Source organism: Parasteatoda tepidariorum, chromosome 1, assembly GCF_982258835.1.
Source record: "Parasteatoda tepidariorum strain Cologne lab strain chromosome 1, Ptep-v5.0, whole genome shotgun sequence".
In the NCBI taxonomy this organism is placed as follows: Eukaryota; Metazoa; Arthropoda; class Arachnida; order Araneae; family Theridiidae; genus Parasteatoda; species Parasteatoda tepidariorum.
This window is the reverse complement of record NC_141755.1, coordinates 111,620,666-111,640,435: the sequence shown is the minus strand read 5'-3', so window position 1 is coordinate 111,640,435 and position 19,770 is coordinate 111,620,666. Positions and strand designations below refer to the sequence as shown.

At 29.9% G+C, this 19,770-nt stretch overlaps 1 protein-coding gene across 9 annotated transcripts in view; it reads right to left on the bottom strand.

The window, feature by feature from the left end:
• LOC107439267 (disks large homolog 1) overlaps positions 1-19,770 on the bottom strand; it is a 140,694-nt gene that overhangs the window by 93,992 nt on the left and 26,932 nt on the right. The window contains exon 1 of one of the 9 annotated variants that reach the window (XM_087150417.1): positions 8,753-9,632. The exons of 7 other annotated variants lie outside the window; for them this stretch is intronic. In XM_087150417.1, coding sequence (XP_087006543.1) covers positions 8,753-8,938 — 186 coding nt within the window. In that variant the 5' untranslated portion in view covers positions 8,939-9,632. Of the gene's footprint in view, positions 1-8,752; positions 9,633-19,770 lie in introns of those variants that run through there. One more of the 9 variants, XM_087150418.1, reaches the window with a different exon arrangement.

The window sequence follows — 19,770 nt, the reverse complement described above, 5'->3', positions numbered from 1 at the left end:
CGACTGATAATTTGTCCAGGGTTTGTATATGTTCTCTACTACGGTTTATACCTAAAACTACCATTTTTTGAAAACGATACCATTTTGATTAGATGAATCGGTAATAAGTTTGTGGAGCCGACCACCCTTTAGATCCGCAAGGTCGAAAAAGGAGAGAGAAAAAATCAATGAAACTATCCCTCTCGCTCATTGGATATTCTCAAAGCAGATTTTGTTGCAACAGGTGACTCTACATTGCAACTAACCTATTCTATTTAAGCGTTATTTTATGGACAATTTATTAGACGCGCTCTAACATTCTATGTAAAATCTTAATTATCAGGTTAATTGTTTTTACGAGACTGTTTACGTTCGTGACGACACATAATATAAACTGGATAAATTAGGCGATATATTATATAAATATAGAATATTTATTACATCAGGCATTTTATTCGTATTGTAATAATGAGTAATGTAATAATTTTTTTTGTTGACTTTTAAAATTCTAAAAGTTAACAACTTATTGTGTTATGTCTGGGATTTTATTGATCTATTTTTTTAATAAACAGAGATGATTTGCTCCGGAAAAAATCTGTATTTTTCTCTAACCGTAATTCAGAAGTTTCTGTAAATCCAAGGTCCAGAAGTTTCCGGAAATCATTGATCACATTTATGTATAAAAATTCTTCTATATTTTATTTCAAAATAATAGACCTAGAATTTATGCTTGGCATCTCTTTCCTTTCTAAATATTTTTTCTGTTAGAATAATAGATGTGATTAGAGATAAAAGTAAATTTATACATAACTAGTGGGCTGAGACCCCTGCTCGCTAACGCTCGCCAACCCCCGAAAATTGCTACGCAATCTTATATGGTTTGCTTCGCTCACTACTAACTTAGGTACATTGCAAATACGCAAAATTCTAAAAATTCGAAACAATCATTCAAATCCATACAACAACTTTTGAAGTTATACTTCTTATGCGACTTCCAACAAGGTTGCGTTAAACGTTTAACGCTACATTTTTATTGGCCGGAAAATCACGTGGTAGTTTTCCCTCATTCATTTCCATATTGTTCTTGGTTCTCACTAGCATAAAAGTATTGTTTTTCTATAAATATTTTTTTAGTTTGTTTTGATACACATATAATTTAATAGGGTAGTATTTTTTATTTTCAAATTTAGTGGATAACAATTTTAAAAAATGAGTGTAAACAATTCCATGGACAATGCGACGGATTTAAGGTTACGTCAAGGTATGTCTCTTGTGAATACCAATTGATTGTTTCTCTTCTGAAATTACATTATGACACATTCACATACATTATTAATACAAATACATTTTCCAGGGCGAGGCAACCACAAGCACTTCCACTGGTTCAAGAGGTCCACGAGGGAAAAATGCACACTATTACCGTTATTACAGAGCACGGAAGCGAGCGGAGCAGGAAAAAGAGTCGTTGAATAGAGCTAGTGATCCTTCTACGACTGCTGATTCTTCTACAATTAACGTCGCAGGTTACGAAGTTTAACTTCTTCCGAGCGGAGGGACTCCAAGCACTATTTTTTTTTTTTTAAATTACATCTTTTTAGTAAATACTAAGTCATTAAAATAAATTTGAATTCAAATAAATGACATGTAATTCGTTAAATCTATTTGAAATGTGCTATAGTATAAAATCTTAAAGCGTAACAGCACGACTGAGACTCATTTTTCAATGAGTAACTAATAACAATAATAAAACAAATAAATTCGTGATATAAATCAAAAATCGTCAAATAAATTCGTAATGCATGAATTCGTGAAAAAAAGTGCTTTCGACAATATACTAAAATAGTATCGACAAAGACTACTCACTTCTGCCTAGCTTAATGTTATTTCAGTTTTCGTTTTTAAAAGCGCTATATGTTGAGCCACCTCAACTAGATTTGGCATGTAACATTTTTAGCGGCAATCATGGGTCGATTTTCTAGCGTTGCCATTTGGGGAGTTGTAATGAGGATTTTTTTGTCGTCGTGTAAGAGAAATATATATATATATATATATATATATATATATATATATATATATATAGATGATTAGAAGCACTGTAGTGTTTTAATAATCACATGTTTTTCATCATTTATTTCCATTTGTATATGTTAAAATTTTGTTTTCGGTATTTAAAACTTCATGGCTTACTCTAGGTTTGTCTGTACTCACTTTTTCTATGCTTTAAATTTTAAATTAGTTATAGAGGTGAAAGAGAATTTGAGAGGAAAATTTTCTCCCCCGGTATGGAGTCCACTTAACTACCTTCCGTCCGGGACAGGCTGTTTCAGGAATGCTTGCTTTAACTACGTGAGTTGTAATTGCTTGTTCTTTATTGGATTGTTAAAATATTGGAGAATTTCCACACACCCCTTTTTTTTTTTTTAATTTTATTTCACACCCGAGTAATTTTCAGCCTTACATTTAAAAATCCTCGAGATATTTCACAGGAATATTTATTGAATCTAAAATACTGTCTCAAAAGGTTTTTAAACTTTTTGTTGTTCTAAAAATAGTGTACTTCATTTCCTCAACAAAATGGTGAAAACAAATTATGTTTTCGTATCGACCAAAACGAAGACTTTACTGCAATACTTTATTTCTAACACTCATAATTTCTTTATTTTTAACTTTTAATACCACAAAACCTGCAAAAGATAACCGTATAAAAATCGATATGCATGCTATATTTTAGCTACTTTAATTTGTCTTCACAAATTGGAAACATTTTTTTTTAAATTACTACTATTTGTTTTCAAAAAAATAACAATAATTAAGAACACAATGTTATTTTGATTTTGGAATATTAATGTCATAATAATTATATTAATATCATCAATAATTAATGACTTATTGAAGTGGGGATTTTTATGTTAATTGAATTGAATTAATTAAATAGAAGAATATCATTAGTTGCATCAAAAATTAAAGTGTTTTTTCTTTAAATGCACCATGACAAAAAAAGTTTTTTTTTTCATGCATGAAGTTTGAAAAATTGGCAGTATCCAAGAGGAAACACGATAAGAAAAAAAAAGTGTTTTACGATACTTGACTAGAAAAATCAATAAATACCTTTAAAAACAGAGAAAACATTGAAGAATCTATTTAGTAGCCAAGAAAGCAAAATGTTTATCGCTCCCAGATTACTCTAGAAACTATCAAAATGGAAATAAACATTTAAAGTCAGATTGAATGAAAGTTCTCAAAAAGAAAAAGTATAGTTTGTCTAAAGTCAGAACTCCCTTAGCTATTCGTCCAGACTCGTGGCGGTGACCATGGTAACGAGGTATAACTATTTCAGGTAGGGGTGCGGGGTCACTGTTTAGGCGAGAGAAAGGGAATCTTTTTCTCCGGTCTATGGTGTTCAAAAAATATACATTTCACATGTATATTTTTTTTTTGTTCGTCTTATTTCTTTTTAAATTCCACACTTTCAGTTAAAAAAAAAAAAATTTAAATATCATGTTATATAGGCTGGAGTGGAGCTGGATTAGTGGCCAAGTCTTGGGCTATATGGTTAAGGGTTTTTCATAACCTAGGTACATGCCCAGGGCTTGGAGGAAAAGAAAAAAAGGTCTATGGTGTTAGTCCTTGAGTGAAGAGAAGTTACCCTCTCTGAAATGCACTTATCTTGTTTCCATAGCAGCAGACGGCCTCAGAATGCGTGGCTGGGGGAGTTCTTATCGTAGACAAACTATAGGTTTCTTCATATGTTAGTCCCACCCACGGCTCCTTTTCAGGCTGGTTACTTAACCGCTGCGCAGTCATTGAAGCTTGAGTTTGGTGATCTACCGGGAGCCGAGTTTTGTGGACTCTCGATATAATGAATGCTTTGTTTTCAAATGTAATTTATGAGGGTAATCAGAAGGCCGCGATAGCCTGGTTGGCAGGGCGCTGGACTCGCGTTCGTTAGAACGAGTGTTCGAATCCAGCCGGCTGAAGACTCTCCGTGTAGTAATACGGCTACTGGTACACGTTAAATCTGTCGGGTCACAAAGTCCTGCATGTTCCCATAACAAATGTATACCTCTGGGGGTACTGAATAGGAGATGGATCGTTCTTTGATTCAAGTCAAAATTACGATCTGTGGATGGACGAATGGATGTATGAATGTAGGATTTAGCAGACGATCCATAGACGGTGCTGGATTTTTTGAGGGTGTATAATGTCATGGACCTGGTCTAGCACTGCTGGCCAACTGGAAAACGAGAAAAATCGCACCTTATTGGCTTACTACAACAACATCACGATATCCATTGATAGTGAAAAGTGTATAAAACTTGAGAAATTAAGGCACATTTACCATACAGCAATTAAAAAAATTCTAAAATGCTTTCTTAATCATCTCATTAATTTTAGTTGAAGGATATCAAATAGATTCTCGTGACCTTTACGCATTTTAGCAGACTGGAAATCAGCTTTTTTATTATTTCTTTAAAATTTTTATTTTTAATAATGGGGGGGGGGAATTTAAATAACAGTAACAATTCAGTAATTCTTTTTATAATTGTTCAATCGATTAACAAACTAAAAAAGAAATTTATAATTACCCCCACAGATAGAAATCTTTCCTTAAAAAGTTCTATGTTGAATATTTAAACAAAGAATTAAAAAAATAGTTAAACTTTTAAGCTTATCTTAAATTGTAATACTATCATTAAAGAAATTAACTTTCTATAAGAGATTAAATATCAAAATCAATAATCGACAATTAGTAATCAACCCAAAATTTCATAAATTTTTTTTTTTAAATTTAGAACAATCACTTGTGGGTCTAATACTGACTTAACTAAACCTGGGATGATTTTCTCTAACCACTTAAATAGAACAAGTTAATTAAGGAAAGTTTTACTTAGGTTATTAAGAATAATCAAGCTATTTTAGAATTTATTAAGAAATTATTCTTTTGATCTCTTCAATAGCATTCACCTTTCTGAACTAATAGATGTCCTTTTTGAATTATTACTATGATTATAAAAATATCCTTCATTGGGATTTTGATTATTGGGAAATTCTAATTCATTTTTGTCTTTTTAATAATTATCTTTACAATGGAAAAGATTAATAAAATATGACTTAATTATCTTTACCTTTCAAGATTATACAATTTCATTAAGTACTCAGAGGAATTAATCTTGCTTCGTAATCATAATGATAATATTAATTTAAATTTTTTAGATTATTAATAAAGAAGAAAATATCTGCTTTGTTGACTTATATGATAAAAGGAATGATTTTAAATTTAATATAAATAAACTAGTTACATGAATTCTAATATTTATGAAAACATTTAATTAAATACTAATTTTAATCAAATGAGTAGAATTAAAAGAATTTGGAGTAATGTTATCACTTTTTTTTTTAATGTTTATTCTTCCAATCGAGGAACGATAATGATTCTGTCTTTATTTAACAATAATTTAATTATTTAAAAAAAAAAATGTTTAGTCTTTCTCTAAACAATTTTTTTTTTTGAGAAGGTTAACAAAGGTTCGTACGGTCTTGAAAATATTTTAAAATTGAGAATAATTTTTTAATAAAGAACTTACAAATTTCTTTTTATTATCTTTGACTTTAAATATTTTATGCAACAACATTCGTATTTGTCAAAATTAAGATTTGTGGTTAATTAGAATTTATCGAAATAAATTTCAGTTTATTGCTTTTTAAAATCCTCTGTAAAAAGATAAAAATAAATGTTCGCCGATCGAGACCTTCCGAAATCGATTTTAGAAAAAGCGAAAGAAAAAAAAAAAAGAAAAACATGGCGGAAGTAAATTTAAATCCTTGAAATCATATTTAAGTGGATTCAGTTGACATAAGGCTCCTAGTTGACACAAGATGGCTCATGACGACATTTGGAATTATCCTATTCGAAAAATTTAGGTCATGTGTTTTTCATCCAAAAGAAACTAATTTTGTTAAGCAATTCACTGCCTCTTGTCATTTTTGACTCAAACCTAAAAACAGGGGAACTTCCTTGATCAATCATTGGTGTAAATTTGCCTCGGTGTAAATAACCTGCATTTGTGTTATATGGAGAGTAAAAGTATGAGAACCTCCCATGGTTAACCTAACGGGCTATATATATATATACATATATAGGCTTGTGTGCCCACTTTAGGCTTATAAACCTTTGTCAAATAGAAAGATAGATAGCACACAACAGAGAAGGGCAACACGAAGATACATAAAGGGTAACAGCGGGATTCGAACCCGCTACCTTCATACTTTGCACAGCGTGCGGCGAGCGTTACCGCTCAAACCTGATGCGTTGAGAAACACGGTCACTCTTTAAACCCGTTGCCAAATTTAACGTTCGTAATGTGGCGAAGAAGCTTAATTGGTTCTGTTATTCAAGAACAAGTCTGAACTAAATCGTATCTTAGGAGGTTTTTAAAACACTATTGGCGATAACTTAGATCGAAACCTTCGAACCAGTTGTCGTTTGTAAATCCGTAAATTGCCAAAAGGTGACTTCGTTTCAAATGTACGAATTAAAATCATTTCTTTTAAAGAAATAATTATCATCTCGCAATTTTTATGATATTTTCTGATTTTATTCTCCTTCTTTATCGGAATTTTAACGACACTGATTGTGATCTGTCTGTCACGTTAATTAAAAAATAGAAAAAACAAATTTATTGCTTTTAATTTTCTGAATTCAATTAAATAAATTAGCATAATATAATGAAGATAAAAGTAAAAACAAAGGCCCAGTATATTGAATATTTCAGAATTTAACTATTCAACTATAAAAGCGATAATTGTAGCTCAAATTTGCTATTTTAAACATTTTCTCTCATTTAACATAATTTCCAAGATTCTTTTTTAAACTTAAAACAGTAGTCATTTATAAGAAACTATATATTTTTATGAATATATTCTAAAGACTTATCATAATATCAATTGCAGTGCAGAGTTGGGCGTCGATTACCACTGTAATTGATTACAGAGAATCACTGCTATGTAATCAATTACTTGTAATCACAGGTAATTGCGCTTACAAGTAGTCATCATGATCTCTGATTAAATTAGAGTTGGGCAAAACTGAAATCAATTACATTCTTTGATTACAACTGTAATCATAATTACAGTAATTAAAAAATGCAATCAATTACATTTTATGAAATCAATTTTTTGATTGCAACTATAATTGTGATCACAGTAATCAATTACTCGTAATCATGATTACAACTGTTGACATTTTTTATTACAGCTGTTTATAATTTTGATTTCATTCAGATTGTATATTTTAATAACTTAAAATAATACAGAGATTTAAGAGTTCTGAGGTATACGTAAAAAAATTAATATGAAGGGGGTCGACTCAAATTTTCGATCACTCTTCTAAGTTAATGTGAGAACATTTCCCGGCCTAATAGCGCTCATACCGGATTCAAGCGATAGCTGCAGTGTAGACATTCTCAGTGGTATTACAGCGCTCTTCATGTCAAGTTAACCGTGAGAAATTTTTGTGATTCACCTTTCCATGAAACGCAAATTAGGGTTAGGTTTGTCAACACGACTTCCACAAAGGCACATTTCTCTCAATACTTTGTCCAGGAGTTCTCTTGTCTTCTGGATTGCGTTCCAAATGACAGGGTCATTGGTAGTCGCAAACTCAAACATTGGCTGGCTGTTCAACTGCTGTTATAATGATAATTTTAAAAAAAATTGTAGCTCTCTCCCATTCACAGTATGAATTATATTTTTGAAGATCGAAAATATAATATATATATGTGTCTGTGTGTGTGTAATGAAATATACCAAATGCGATAGTTTTGAAATTTGATTATTACAAAAGTGAAAATGTTATTGGTTGTTACCATTATTACATTTGCAACCAAAACATAAGTTTACCGTTTCATTTTTTTTTTTTTTTGCTACAAAAAGTAATGCTTTTTTTCTTTTAAAAAAAAATACTTTTTAGCATTTGTTGTAAGTGAAGAGTCTACAGTGCAAGATACATTTTAGTAAGTTCTTCTTGCAAATAAACGTTATAACGCATAGAAATATTTAGTAAAACATCTCTTGAAAATCGAGATCATATTTCCCTACTTCCCCACCAGATGTGAACATATATATATTTGGCGAGATTTGTTGTAAATTTATATATATTTACGTTAACGTACATATTTACAACAACAAGAAAAATCAACAAAATTATTTTAAAGTTCAGAAATGTCAATTTGAAAGAAAAATGTATGTTTTTTCTTTTTAACAGTTGTCATTTCAAAAATGTTGGTGACTTAATTTATAACAAAATCAACTTATATCAGTTAAAATACTAGCTATTTATAATTTTAAAGAACCTTATTAATAAAGAAGTGACACTTTTGTCTAATTACTTAGAGACATTCAAGTAAATTTATTTTGTAGCAGTAAACTTCACTATTCATTCCAAGTATCAAATAATTCAATCTTAGTATGAAACAACTTCTACATCCATTTTATTTCTTAAAAAAAAATATGTATTCAATAATTGCATTGAATAACTTCACATTGAATAACTTCACATTCAGCTATTGAATGAAAGTATTCAATAGCTCTGCTTTATTCAATCCAAGTATTCAATTCTAGTATGGAATAACTTTACTCTTAATCCAAACATAACAAATGTGAGCATTTATCTTTGTCATCTTTTTTTTAACCCAGGTCGGAAGACGGTGTTTTTTAAGTGAGAAAATCACGAAAAGGAAAATTGTAGTGATGGATGAAAAGAGGCGAAACTTACCCGAGATAGAAGACAACAGGGACATCCAGAAGGGGGTGGAGGTTTAGGGGGTGGTTCAACTTTGGTCGCTTCTGCAATTTCAGGAAGGGATTGTTTTTTTTTCTTTTTCCGTATGCGACCGGGAATGTACTTGTAACTGGAAAAACGCCGACGGGAATGACGGACGATGGATACCCAGTCAATCATAACTTCTTAACTGTTCATTATTTATTAAGAGATCCTCACCCCCTCACGTATGGTCAGGGGGAATAATTAAGACACAATTGGAAATCATCTCTTGCAGAACGGACAGATTGCGGACACTGAACATGTGGAGCACATTCATGGACACACAACAAAAATCTTGACCAACAAGTTTTAGAAAAAAAATTTCATTTCGAAGTTAGGACTCAATAAGATTCCGAGAATATTACTTTCATAGAAAACGAGGTCTCTGAAATCTTCTTCACTTGTAGCCATTCATAAAATCATTTAATAAAAAGTAAATTTCTAAAATTCACATCCTAACAAATGGATTTTAAAACTAAATTCATAATCAGTCTTAGAAAAGCCGTTTTTTTTTAGAAATAAAAACGCAAGGCAGTGCTTAACATAATTAGTTTTCACCTGCTCCTAAATTAGAATTTTTCCAATAAAAATGTTTACAAAATGCAAGATTTGTAAGAAAAAAAAGATTCACTTGAAATTGTTGACCGGTAATTAAATTCCCGATAATCTTGAAGAAACTGTAGAAGAGGTTATCCCCGATAATTATGGCGAGTCAAATAACTGTCAGATCACACACTATTCATCAGTCACTGAATTATCCATGCGTAATAACAGCTGCTATTTCCAGAGAACCTTTCGGGAGCTTTCGTTCCGAAGCAATGGTGGAGCACTTGTTGTAGTATTCTATTTGGGATGACTAGGAGCGACGCCAAACTTCCCTAAAAATTCCCTGTCTCCGCTACGAAAATCCCTATCCCAACAGAAGAAGAGGATTTTTCAATAGCGGGTGATATTTAAAGAATTTGGGCGAATCGTCTTACTATAATATAAATGTTACGGTTCATGTAAATAATCGGTTCGTATTAATAATCGCCAGTTATTATTAATAATAAAGAAGTAAGTCGGTTAATCTATCGGAATGAATCACATTTACCAATTGTTTACAGAAGAAATTATGCCAATGTAATAATTATCAAATTATGTCTCCTCTATCAATGCAAAATTTATCTCTCCTCAACAGATATGAGGATATTTTTTTTTCTTTTTTTGAAAAAGTGAACTTTTAAAACTAAAATTTTAATTTTAAAGTAGAAATCCGTATTTCACGTTATACTTATTTTTTTTTTTTTTACTCTTCCAAGCTCTGATGAAACATATTTATTTGAATGAAATTTTTCATGTGTTTTTCTTCGCAAATAAACGGAGATCCCAACGATATATATATATATATATATATATATATATATATATATATATATATATATATATATATATATATATATATATATATATATATATATATATATATATATATATATATATATATATATATATATATATATAAGTTTAAATATTGAGAAACATGGAAAATAATAAAGATTAAAGAAAAGAGAGGAAGAAAAATTATTAAAATAAAACTATTAAAAAAGTAATAAATAAAAAAACATATAAATTTTTTTTATGTATCTTAAGAAAAAGAACCTTATTAAAAATCCGAAAAACAAAATAAAGAAAAAAAGATAAGAAGGGAGATCTCTTTTAAGATATATAAAAAAAATTTATAATTTTTTTTTAAATAATTTTTCTTCCTCTCTTTTCTTGAATCCTTTTTGTCTTTAATTGAGCTACATATATATACATATATATATATATATATATATATATATATATATATATATAGAGAGAGAGAGAGAGAGAGAGAGAGAGAGATATGCTGCACTATTTCTCTTTTTCTCAAAGACTATAGATTCGTTATTTGATAATCTTAACCTTCCTACAAATTCCTTATTTCTCAGGTTTATAGAAGATCTTTTGATTTTTAATTTTGATGATTTTTAAAATTTAGCTAAGCAAATTTATCTCAGTTGAATTACCATTTAACAAAACTAATATTTGAAATCTTTCAGCAAATTTTCCAGATTTGACTATTAAAATGAATGAAGACAGGAAAATTACCTTTAAACTTTTTGACAAAAGAAATGATAGTAACTTTCCAATTAAAAAAAAAAGAGTATAGATTTTAATTTCAATTTTTTCCAATATTATTACCAATCAGATTCTTAGGTTTTACAATAGTGTTTCCCAAACTTATGACTTTTGTGTACCCCTTCTAAATTTTTCGTAACGCTGTGTACCACTCATAAAAAAATGAATGTATTTTTTTAAAAATATTTCGATTTTAATAAACACGTTTTAGTTAATAACTGTTTACTCTGTAAAAAATAGTCAATAGAAAATACGTAATCGTAAATTTTCATGGCTAGCTTTGTTTTTTAAAAAAAAAATTTGAATTGTTCATTTGTTGCACGATATTTCGCATAAGAAAGCGTACCCCCCGCTAAATTGTTCCAGTACCCCTGGGGGTACGCGTACCACACTTTGGGAAACACTGTTTCACAGGAATAATTCCAATTATAAAGAGTTTTTTAAAGAGACACATTTGAAATAGATTTAATGAATAACCATTTTCCTTATTCATTCCTTCAATTTCATTTTAATCCTTTAGAACACTAATTTATCTCTTCTGATTAAATTTTAAGGTAGGAAGTAATTATGATAAGCTATTCCACTAGACGGAATATGACCTTTTATACTAGATCTATTAAGTAAACTTCTAAATTGTAGGCTTTATAAAATAATTTTACATTTTGTCCAGTGTAATTAAAAAAATGTTTTTTTTTTTTTTTTTGGCAAGTATGAATGGGGCCTTCACTTATAAAAGGACACTCCCAATGAATGCTAGTAGTACGTGTAGACTTCACTGTTTTGAAAGAATATAAGAATGAAGGTCCATAAACGGCTTTCCATTCATGCACAGGCTAATTACAATTGAAGTTAAGATTTTAAAAATAGGTAATTTTAAAACTACTCGTCAGATTGACCTGAAATTTTAGCAGAGCAATTTGTTTAGGCGAAGTAAAAAAAGTTCCGAAATCTGCCGATAGATGTCGGAGGATACGTCAAGGGAAAGACCAATAATAGACACACAGGAATGTTGTTGCAGAAGGAAACTATAGAGTTCAGAAGTTTACTAAAACTTTTGTTAGCGAAAGAGAACGTTTTAACGTTTTTACAAAGTAAAAACCGATAAAAAGAGTACGTTTTTACAGCAACAACGGTGATAATGCAGAAAAAAAAAGATCTTCATGGAACAAACATTTTATTGATGATGTAGGAATAAGTTGTTCGATGTGCCCTCCGCCTTGTTCCGATACTAATAGGACCTTATGGTCCGTATCCTTAAAAAACATCAGTATAGGGAATACTGAGCAACGTGAATAATGTGCATTCATTATCACGTTTGACAAAAGACGTGGTTATTATTAATAATGACTGCTTTGATTGTGATAACAACCCGCCAGGAAAGTGTGGGATTGACCGGTTTACATTTACTCGGTATTCCCTAGGCTGATATTTTTAAGGTTAAGAGCCATTTTCCGGTTTACGCTTTTCGATATTCCTTACACTTACAATTTTTTGGAGGGATTAAGGGCCATTCTGTTTATACTTACAAGTTATTTCATACTGTGATGCTTTTCAATGTAAAGGGCCATTGTTCGGTATTTCTTACACTGATATATCTTTAAGGTTAAGGGTCATCGCTCGGTTAACATTTGCCATATTTTTTGAGGTTAATAAACATTGCCTAGTATTTCCACCACTAAAATTGAATTGTACCCTAAGAGTGGAATTTTAACAACTGCATAGTGATAAATATTGTAAAAATTTTTCCAAATTCTAAAATAAATTTTGTCTAGTGTACCGATCTAGAAAATCCAGGCCTATCTTTACCCGTCTGCAAAAAAAATAATAATCCACTCACAGTTTGGAATTATAGAAAATTTAATTCGAGTAAATTTAATTGTTCTCGATGTTTTTAAATCAGATTTAATTTTATACCTGTAAGTGACGTCATGCGTGTGTTTCGAACCTGGTTGACTCTAGAATCGAAATATACCGCGATTTACCAACGAGGGCATTACTCCAAGTTCGCGGGCCACAAAAAAAAAAAAGCTTCGCGGGTCGGATGCGCCCCCCGGGCCGCCAGTTGGAAACCTCTGTTATAGACGAAGTTGCAGTAAAAGATATATTTAATATTCAAAGTCCATTTCGCCGCCAATGTAAACTTACTAATTGCAAGTAAATTTTTAAAAAAAAAAATTTAAAAAAATAAAGAAATAGATAAAATAGCCGAAATTGCATGCACCGGAAAAATGAAAAAACATCCATCAAAATTAAAAAAAAAACTGTGAAATAATCCTTTATTTTGAAACTAGGCTAATGAATTTGGAAAAAAAAAATGCGTAAAATATATATGATTGTTTATTTACATTATTTCCTGTCCTTGGGTAACGAAGTAGGAGCGATATTTTTTAAATTCTCGTGCGCGATCTCGTGATTTAGGTTTTTACCAATAAGTGCGCCGGTTTGTAATTTAGTAATGTAGGCATATAAAAAATTACACTTAAATATGCTTACACTTAATGAAGTTTTAATGACTCATTAATCACACTGACCAAACTTAGTAATACTAACCGACAACGTGCATCCTTTGTTAAAAGAAAAACATTTGCTTCCCCATTCAAGAATTTTTCCTTTATGTAGAGTCAATTCCGAAGAATGTTCTTTCGTAAAGTCCTGCTTTTCTTGGCAAAGACAACACTTCGCGCGAAAGCTTCTTATGAAAAAAGCACCTCTCCAAAATAGAACACACAATAGCAAACGATAAAGAAAGAAACAAGTGGATGCAGCTGTCGAACAGCTCGAAAAATCGTTTTTACACAACGAAGGAGTAAAATAGTACTTAGAATTCTAAACACCAGAAAGAGTCTTTTTTTTTTTTTTTTCTAAAATATTTTTTGCCTACACGTAATATGTGTTTCTGATTCTTTGGCAAATTTTTTAAAAAAGATATTTAATTTAATAAGAGCTCCTGTTTCTCAAAATAAAAACAGAATTCTAAAAAATAACTAAAAAAAAAGAACTTCAAACAATAATCAGATTTGATCTTAACTGAGCATATATTAAATACACTATTTTGAATATATTTAGAGTGTACCATGCCAAAAATATATGTTTCAGAAAATTTATTAAAAATAAAACATGGGGAAGGCAATTACGACATCTTCTCGATATAATAAAATTGCTCCCTATATATAAAAATATATTCAATTAATCTCTTTATGTTATTCCTTTTCTGTAAATCCTTTTCTTAATTTATCATTCAAAACGAAACGCTTTCTCATACTTTTAAATTCACACCCTGTCCTATTTAATAAACCAATTAATAAGTTTTTCCTAACTTATATTAAGGAGCACAACAATTTTGTGTTCACTCTGATAAACGTTCTCGGTCTAATAGTTAATAAAAACATTTTATACCCTCCTTCTCTGTTAAGACCTGTTTTTATCCTTCCACTCGGCAACGACGTTATATATATATATATATATATATATATATATATATATATATATATATATATATATATATATATATATATATATATGTGTGTGTGTGTGTTTGCGTATATATATATACTCGTTTTTATAAATTATGGAAACATTGCAAACATATAACGATAACTCTCCCAAAAATAAGCCAATCCCAATGAAATGTGAATGTATGTACAGTTGCTAAGGAAAACAGCGATTTGGAAATCAGTGCAATGCAATGGCGTCATCTGCAATCAGCATAAAATTGTATGTTAGATGTTTCTGACTTTCGAAATAACCAATTTGCAATAATGACCTCCAGGCATCATTTCTCCGAAGACGAGAGGCCAGGTGGTCAAATGTGAGTCCATCTGTAGTTCAGGACTTTGGCAACAATAGGCTTGGCATATAGATCATTTTGTGCAACCAAAGGAAGATGGGTGTTAACGTCTACTGCGCTTAGCGAATCTACTTTGTTTGCTATGCGAGTGGCCATTTGCGTGCGAACGTTTGAGGTGGCAACATGTCCGCTGACCAATACAGGGCTCATCACAGCACCCAAATCGATTGATTTGGAGAGAACCTGAAACCCCGATATCTCCCATCATACCAAGGGTCTGTGTGTGGGAAAGTATCTCTTCGGATGGCCACACAGATCCGCATGGCACTGTGATTGCTCACGTGATGACATCCTTCATGCTGGTGCAACACGTGATGATTTCGTGCTAAAGGACGCAACGTCGTACATCGCGGATGATTATCTTCAGCAGCAAACAACTCGGCGCATGGAGTGGCCAGCTCCATCACCAGACTGGAATCCTATCGAACATATTTGGGAAGCTTTAGGAAGACGTGTAGCTGCTGCTCTCAATCCTCAAGCAGAAAATCAAGCAATAAATTTGTAGTTATTGCTTGATTGTTATTAGTTTGGTTGTTATTTGCAATGACTAAACAAAATTTCGTTAATCTAGCTTATGCAGATACGAAAATTTTAATAAAAAACTAATTTTTTTGTCTTAAGTTTTTTTGCTATAACTTTAAAAAAATATTCAGCAAAATTAAACAAAACAGCTATTTATGCATGAAAACCCTTCTGAATTATAAGACCTAACGATTTAATTTTGTTCTCAAATGATTTAAGTAAGATAATTCAGAAAAATATGTCACTTGTCTAACTTGCAATAGTTATCTAGTGCTCTATCCTCACAATATCAAGCTTTGTGTAAAAACAAAAAAAAAACTTTATAAAAATTTTAAAGCGACCAGTTAAAGATTGTTCGAATAAACAATTATTTTTTATTTCCTGTTCAGACAGCTGAAAGAAACCTTTTAAAGGGCAATGAGTTCTAAAATTTACCAAAAACGAATAGTACTAGTTTCTTTCGAATACGAACCTATGTTTCTGTTCGGACACAGCGTTTTTGCTACTCAATGACCTAAAAATGTTTTGAGTGCTACCTTTTTGGATTAGAAACAATTTGAATTAAAATTGAGAAGTAAAAAAGAAATTTACACTAACTTTTTGTATAACTGTCCAAAATTTAAAACGTAACTGAGGGAGTAAAAAAGCATGGTACAACATTACTTATATATTGGCTGATCTTTCACTTCTTGCTATCTGGATGTTCTAACAATTGGAAGACCATTGTGCTGGTATCAAAGGTACAAAAATACTTATCTGAAAGCTTTGAAATAAATTGTTCCGAGAAGCCCTCAATTAAATACTAGTTTAAATAAAAATGAAACATACGAATGGTCAACTTCTTTAAGAAATTAACGGTTAGCTAAATAAATGGAATACAGATATCATAAGTTCTACACAGCTTGACATTTGCTAAGAAACAGTTACGTTTTTCGGAATAATTAATAATAGACGTCGATTGATTAAACGAAACATATTTAGTAGAATTGCAAAATACACAAGAAATTAAGAGGGTCGATTGTCTCTAGAACTACTGGACCGATTGTAATGAAATTTGATATGACATTGATACACCGTTTCCACTCAATTTTTAAGAAAAAATCTAAATTTTCAAGGACCTATTCGGTATTACAATTATATGCCAAATTACATGTTACAATTACGTAGAAGCAGAAAATGTATATTTTTAAAGCACAATCCTTATTTGACAACAATAAAAAAATTATTTATTAAATTTATCATTTAATAATACAAATGGGTGAAAGTTACACTGCTGTTTCAAATCACTTTCAAAAATTCCAATTGACAAAAAAAAACAACAACCTCCAATTGACATTGATTACCAGCCAACATTTAAAAACTAGCATCAGTGAAACTTTTCTTGAAAAATTTGATATAGTGAATTAGAATTAATGAAACTGAATGTGTATAATGCATAATACATTAAACAAGCTCAGTAAATAATTGATAAAGTTTGTGTAATTGCATGGTTATTAGAATATAAATACTTTTTTTTAATATGTTTGATCAAATTTTAGGTATATAATTAAATAAAATATATCCATTTAACATATCCGTTTCAATTTTAATGACAAATTATCTATTTTGTCACTTCAGAATATCAGTAATGTATTTTGAACATAACAAAAATCTATTATAGAATAATATTTTATATAAAACTGAGACTTACCAAGCTTTATTTTCTTTAAAATATATCCATAAAATGTGAAGCGTGATTTTTAAAATTTTGTTGAATACGCAAACTTTTCTTTAAGCGGAATTTTAAAATCGCATTTATATGAATCTAGATATACTATCGGAACAATACGAATAGCAAATGATACAAAACGCACAAACTAACAAGACGTAAATCACAATGTGTGATATATAAATCCAGGGTATCTGCTACATTTTAGATATTCAAATTCATGACTAATTCCAAGAATTTTTCATGACTTAACGAAGTTACTATTTTCTCCGACAAAAAACGCAACAATAAATTTGAAAAGGCATTATAATAACATTAATTGAAATGATAGGTATAACTAAAACTGTTATTCTAAAGATACTTTTCTTGTTCATCAGAAATGAAAGAAATACTCCCCCGAGTTTTCTGTTCTCATTTTCTAATAAAAAAAATTCGCCAATGACTGGTTTGCTTCAACTAGAATTTTAAATTGATAAAATTAAAAAAATAATAATAATAAAAATTCTTAAATCACAGAAGTTTAAAAGATAATTCACTCTAGAAATGATGTTTCTTCATTCATTTTTTGAAAGAACACCATAATTTTTAACACTAGATTGCCTAAGGAAGTTATATTTTTAACACTAGATTGCCTAAGGAAGTTATATTTTTAACACTAGATTGCCTAAGGAAGTTATATTTTTAACACTAGATTGCCTAAGGAAGTCATTTTGACTGCTTTTAATTTCATTTAGAAAAACAATGATGTTTATAATGACGCAATTTCTTAGAATTTTGTGACTTTTTGTACAACATATATTTTTTTTTTATTATTAATATATACTAATAACTTGTTACATAACTGTAAATAATATAAAAAAATGTTAAAAATTAATTTTAAACATATTTATGCATTCATAATCCAGCCATTTTGACTGCTTTTGGGCAATATAGGTATATACTAATTTTCCGTCTTTCTAGTGTTAAAGAACATGATAAAATCATTTTATGTTCTAATAAAATATGCCTGAGTGGTAATTCCGTTAGGAATTCAGATATTTGGAACAGGATGAAATTAGGGGGGAGGGGGGGATTCCATTTTAAAAATTAGATTTTTTTTTTAAAAAAATAGTAAAAATCATGACCTTGCAGGTGCGCGGATACCCTGTAAATCACTTCAATATGAATTCTGTTGCGTGATTAGCTTATAGTTTTCATGTGAATTGTAAACATTATGAGGAAACTGCAATTTGTGATTCGAAAGGTGCTTAATATAGAACAGCTATGCGTGATTCTTAAATCATTTTCATGAGAATTGCGAGTGGTAATTCTTAAATATCTCTTTTGTGAATCGCAATGCGTGATTTGTAAACTACAAGAATGAGAATTGTGAGACATGATTCTGAAATTACTTAAATACGTATTACGTTACATGATAAAAAAATAACTTTAATTGAAATCATGATGCGTGAATCCTGATGAGTAATTTGCAAATCACTTTCATTCAAATCGCAATTCGTAGAACATTTTACATGAATTCTGATCCGTAAATCAAGAATCAGTTGAATGTGAATCACGATGTTTATTCACAATCAATGAAAACTGTAGAACTAAATTTTAATTATTAGCAGTAAAAATTAAATGCAAAAATTTTATTATAAATGATAAAAAATTCATATTCCTTCGTATGTAAATTAAAAGAACAAATAGGATAACAATGTTAACCTGTCGTAACAATGAAGTTAACACATTGAACATATTTCGAAATCGATTAAACACTATATATCACTCGAAAACTATGACTACAAAACCTTAAGTTCGCTGGAAATTTCAGCTTTCAAAACATCAGAGAGATGAACAATAATCGGGTGTGAAAAATCTAGGAGAGCAAAGTATTGCGTCTTCTTTAACCCCTTTTCACTTCCTTCAAGCATTAAAAATTGCATCTATCAGAATTTCTATAACTTTCCTTTGAATTTATTATTTTTTACTGCTTTTTTGTACGAAAGATTAGTATTGATTTAATTCCTAGAAAATCAAGTACTTTTCAAGTACCATATGACAGAATTCAAAGAATTTTCGGAGCCCTGATTTGTTTTAACAAAATTCAAGGAGTTTCAAGTACCGTGGGAACCCTGATTATTAACAGTTTAAAACTGAAAGTGGTATTTTTTTTTTATTATAAAATAATCCTGCAACATTACCTTATCAGGTAACGTTTTGTAAAAAAATATCGAAAAATTTAATGAAAAACATATTGAAAACGGCATCAACTTAACAATTTTGAAATTATTACTCAACAGCAAATGTGCTATATTTACTTTTAAGGTGAATTTTACACAAAATTAATTCCAGCAAAACATGTTATTAGGAATTAACGTTAGATAATGTTATTAAACAATCTGGCGGAAAAAATGAACTAATTTTAAAGCTACCAAAAATTGAGTAAAAATTAAAAACAGTATATTAAGTTGCAATGCAAACTAAATAAAATGATTATTAAAATCAAAGGATTATTTAATTGAGGAGATTTAAATTTTTATGTAGCAATCTGCTTATCTTTAAGAAATAAAAATAAGAGCGCAATCTAAAACTTCAAATAAAATTTTACATTTCAACAAAACAAATTATAAATAGTTACCAAATATTTAATTTTCTCGCTAGAAGCATATCATGTTTTCTTATTTAGTACTCAGAGAAAAAAATTAAAGTAATTTTTAAAAAAAACTTGAGGTTTTCATCAAAAAACCAATAATCACCAGGTTTTTG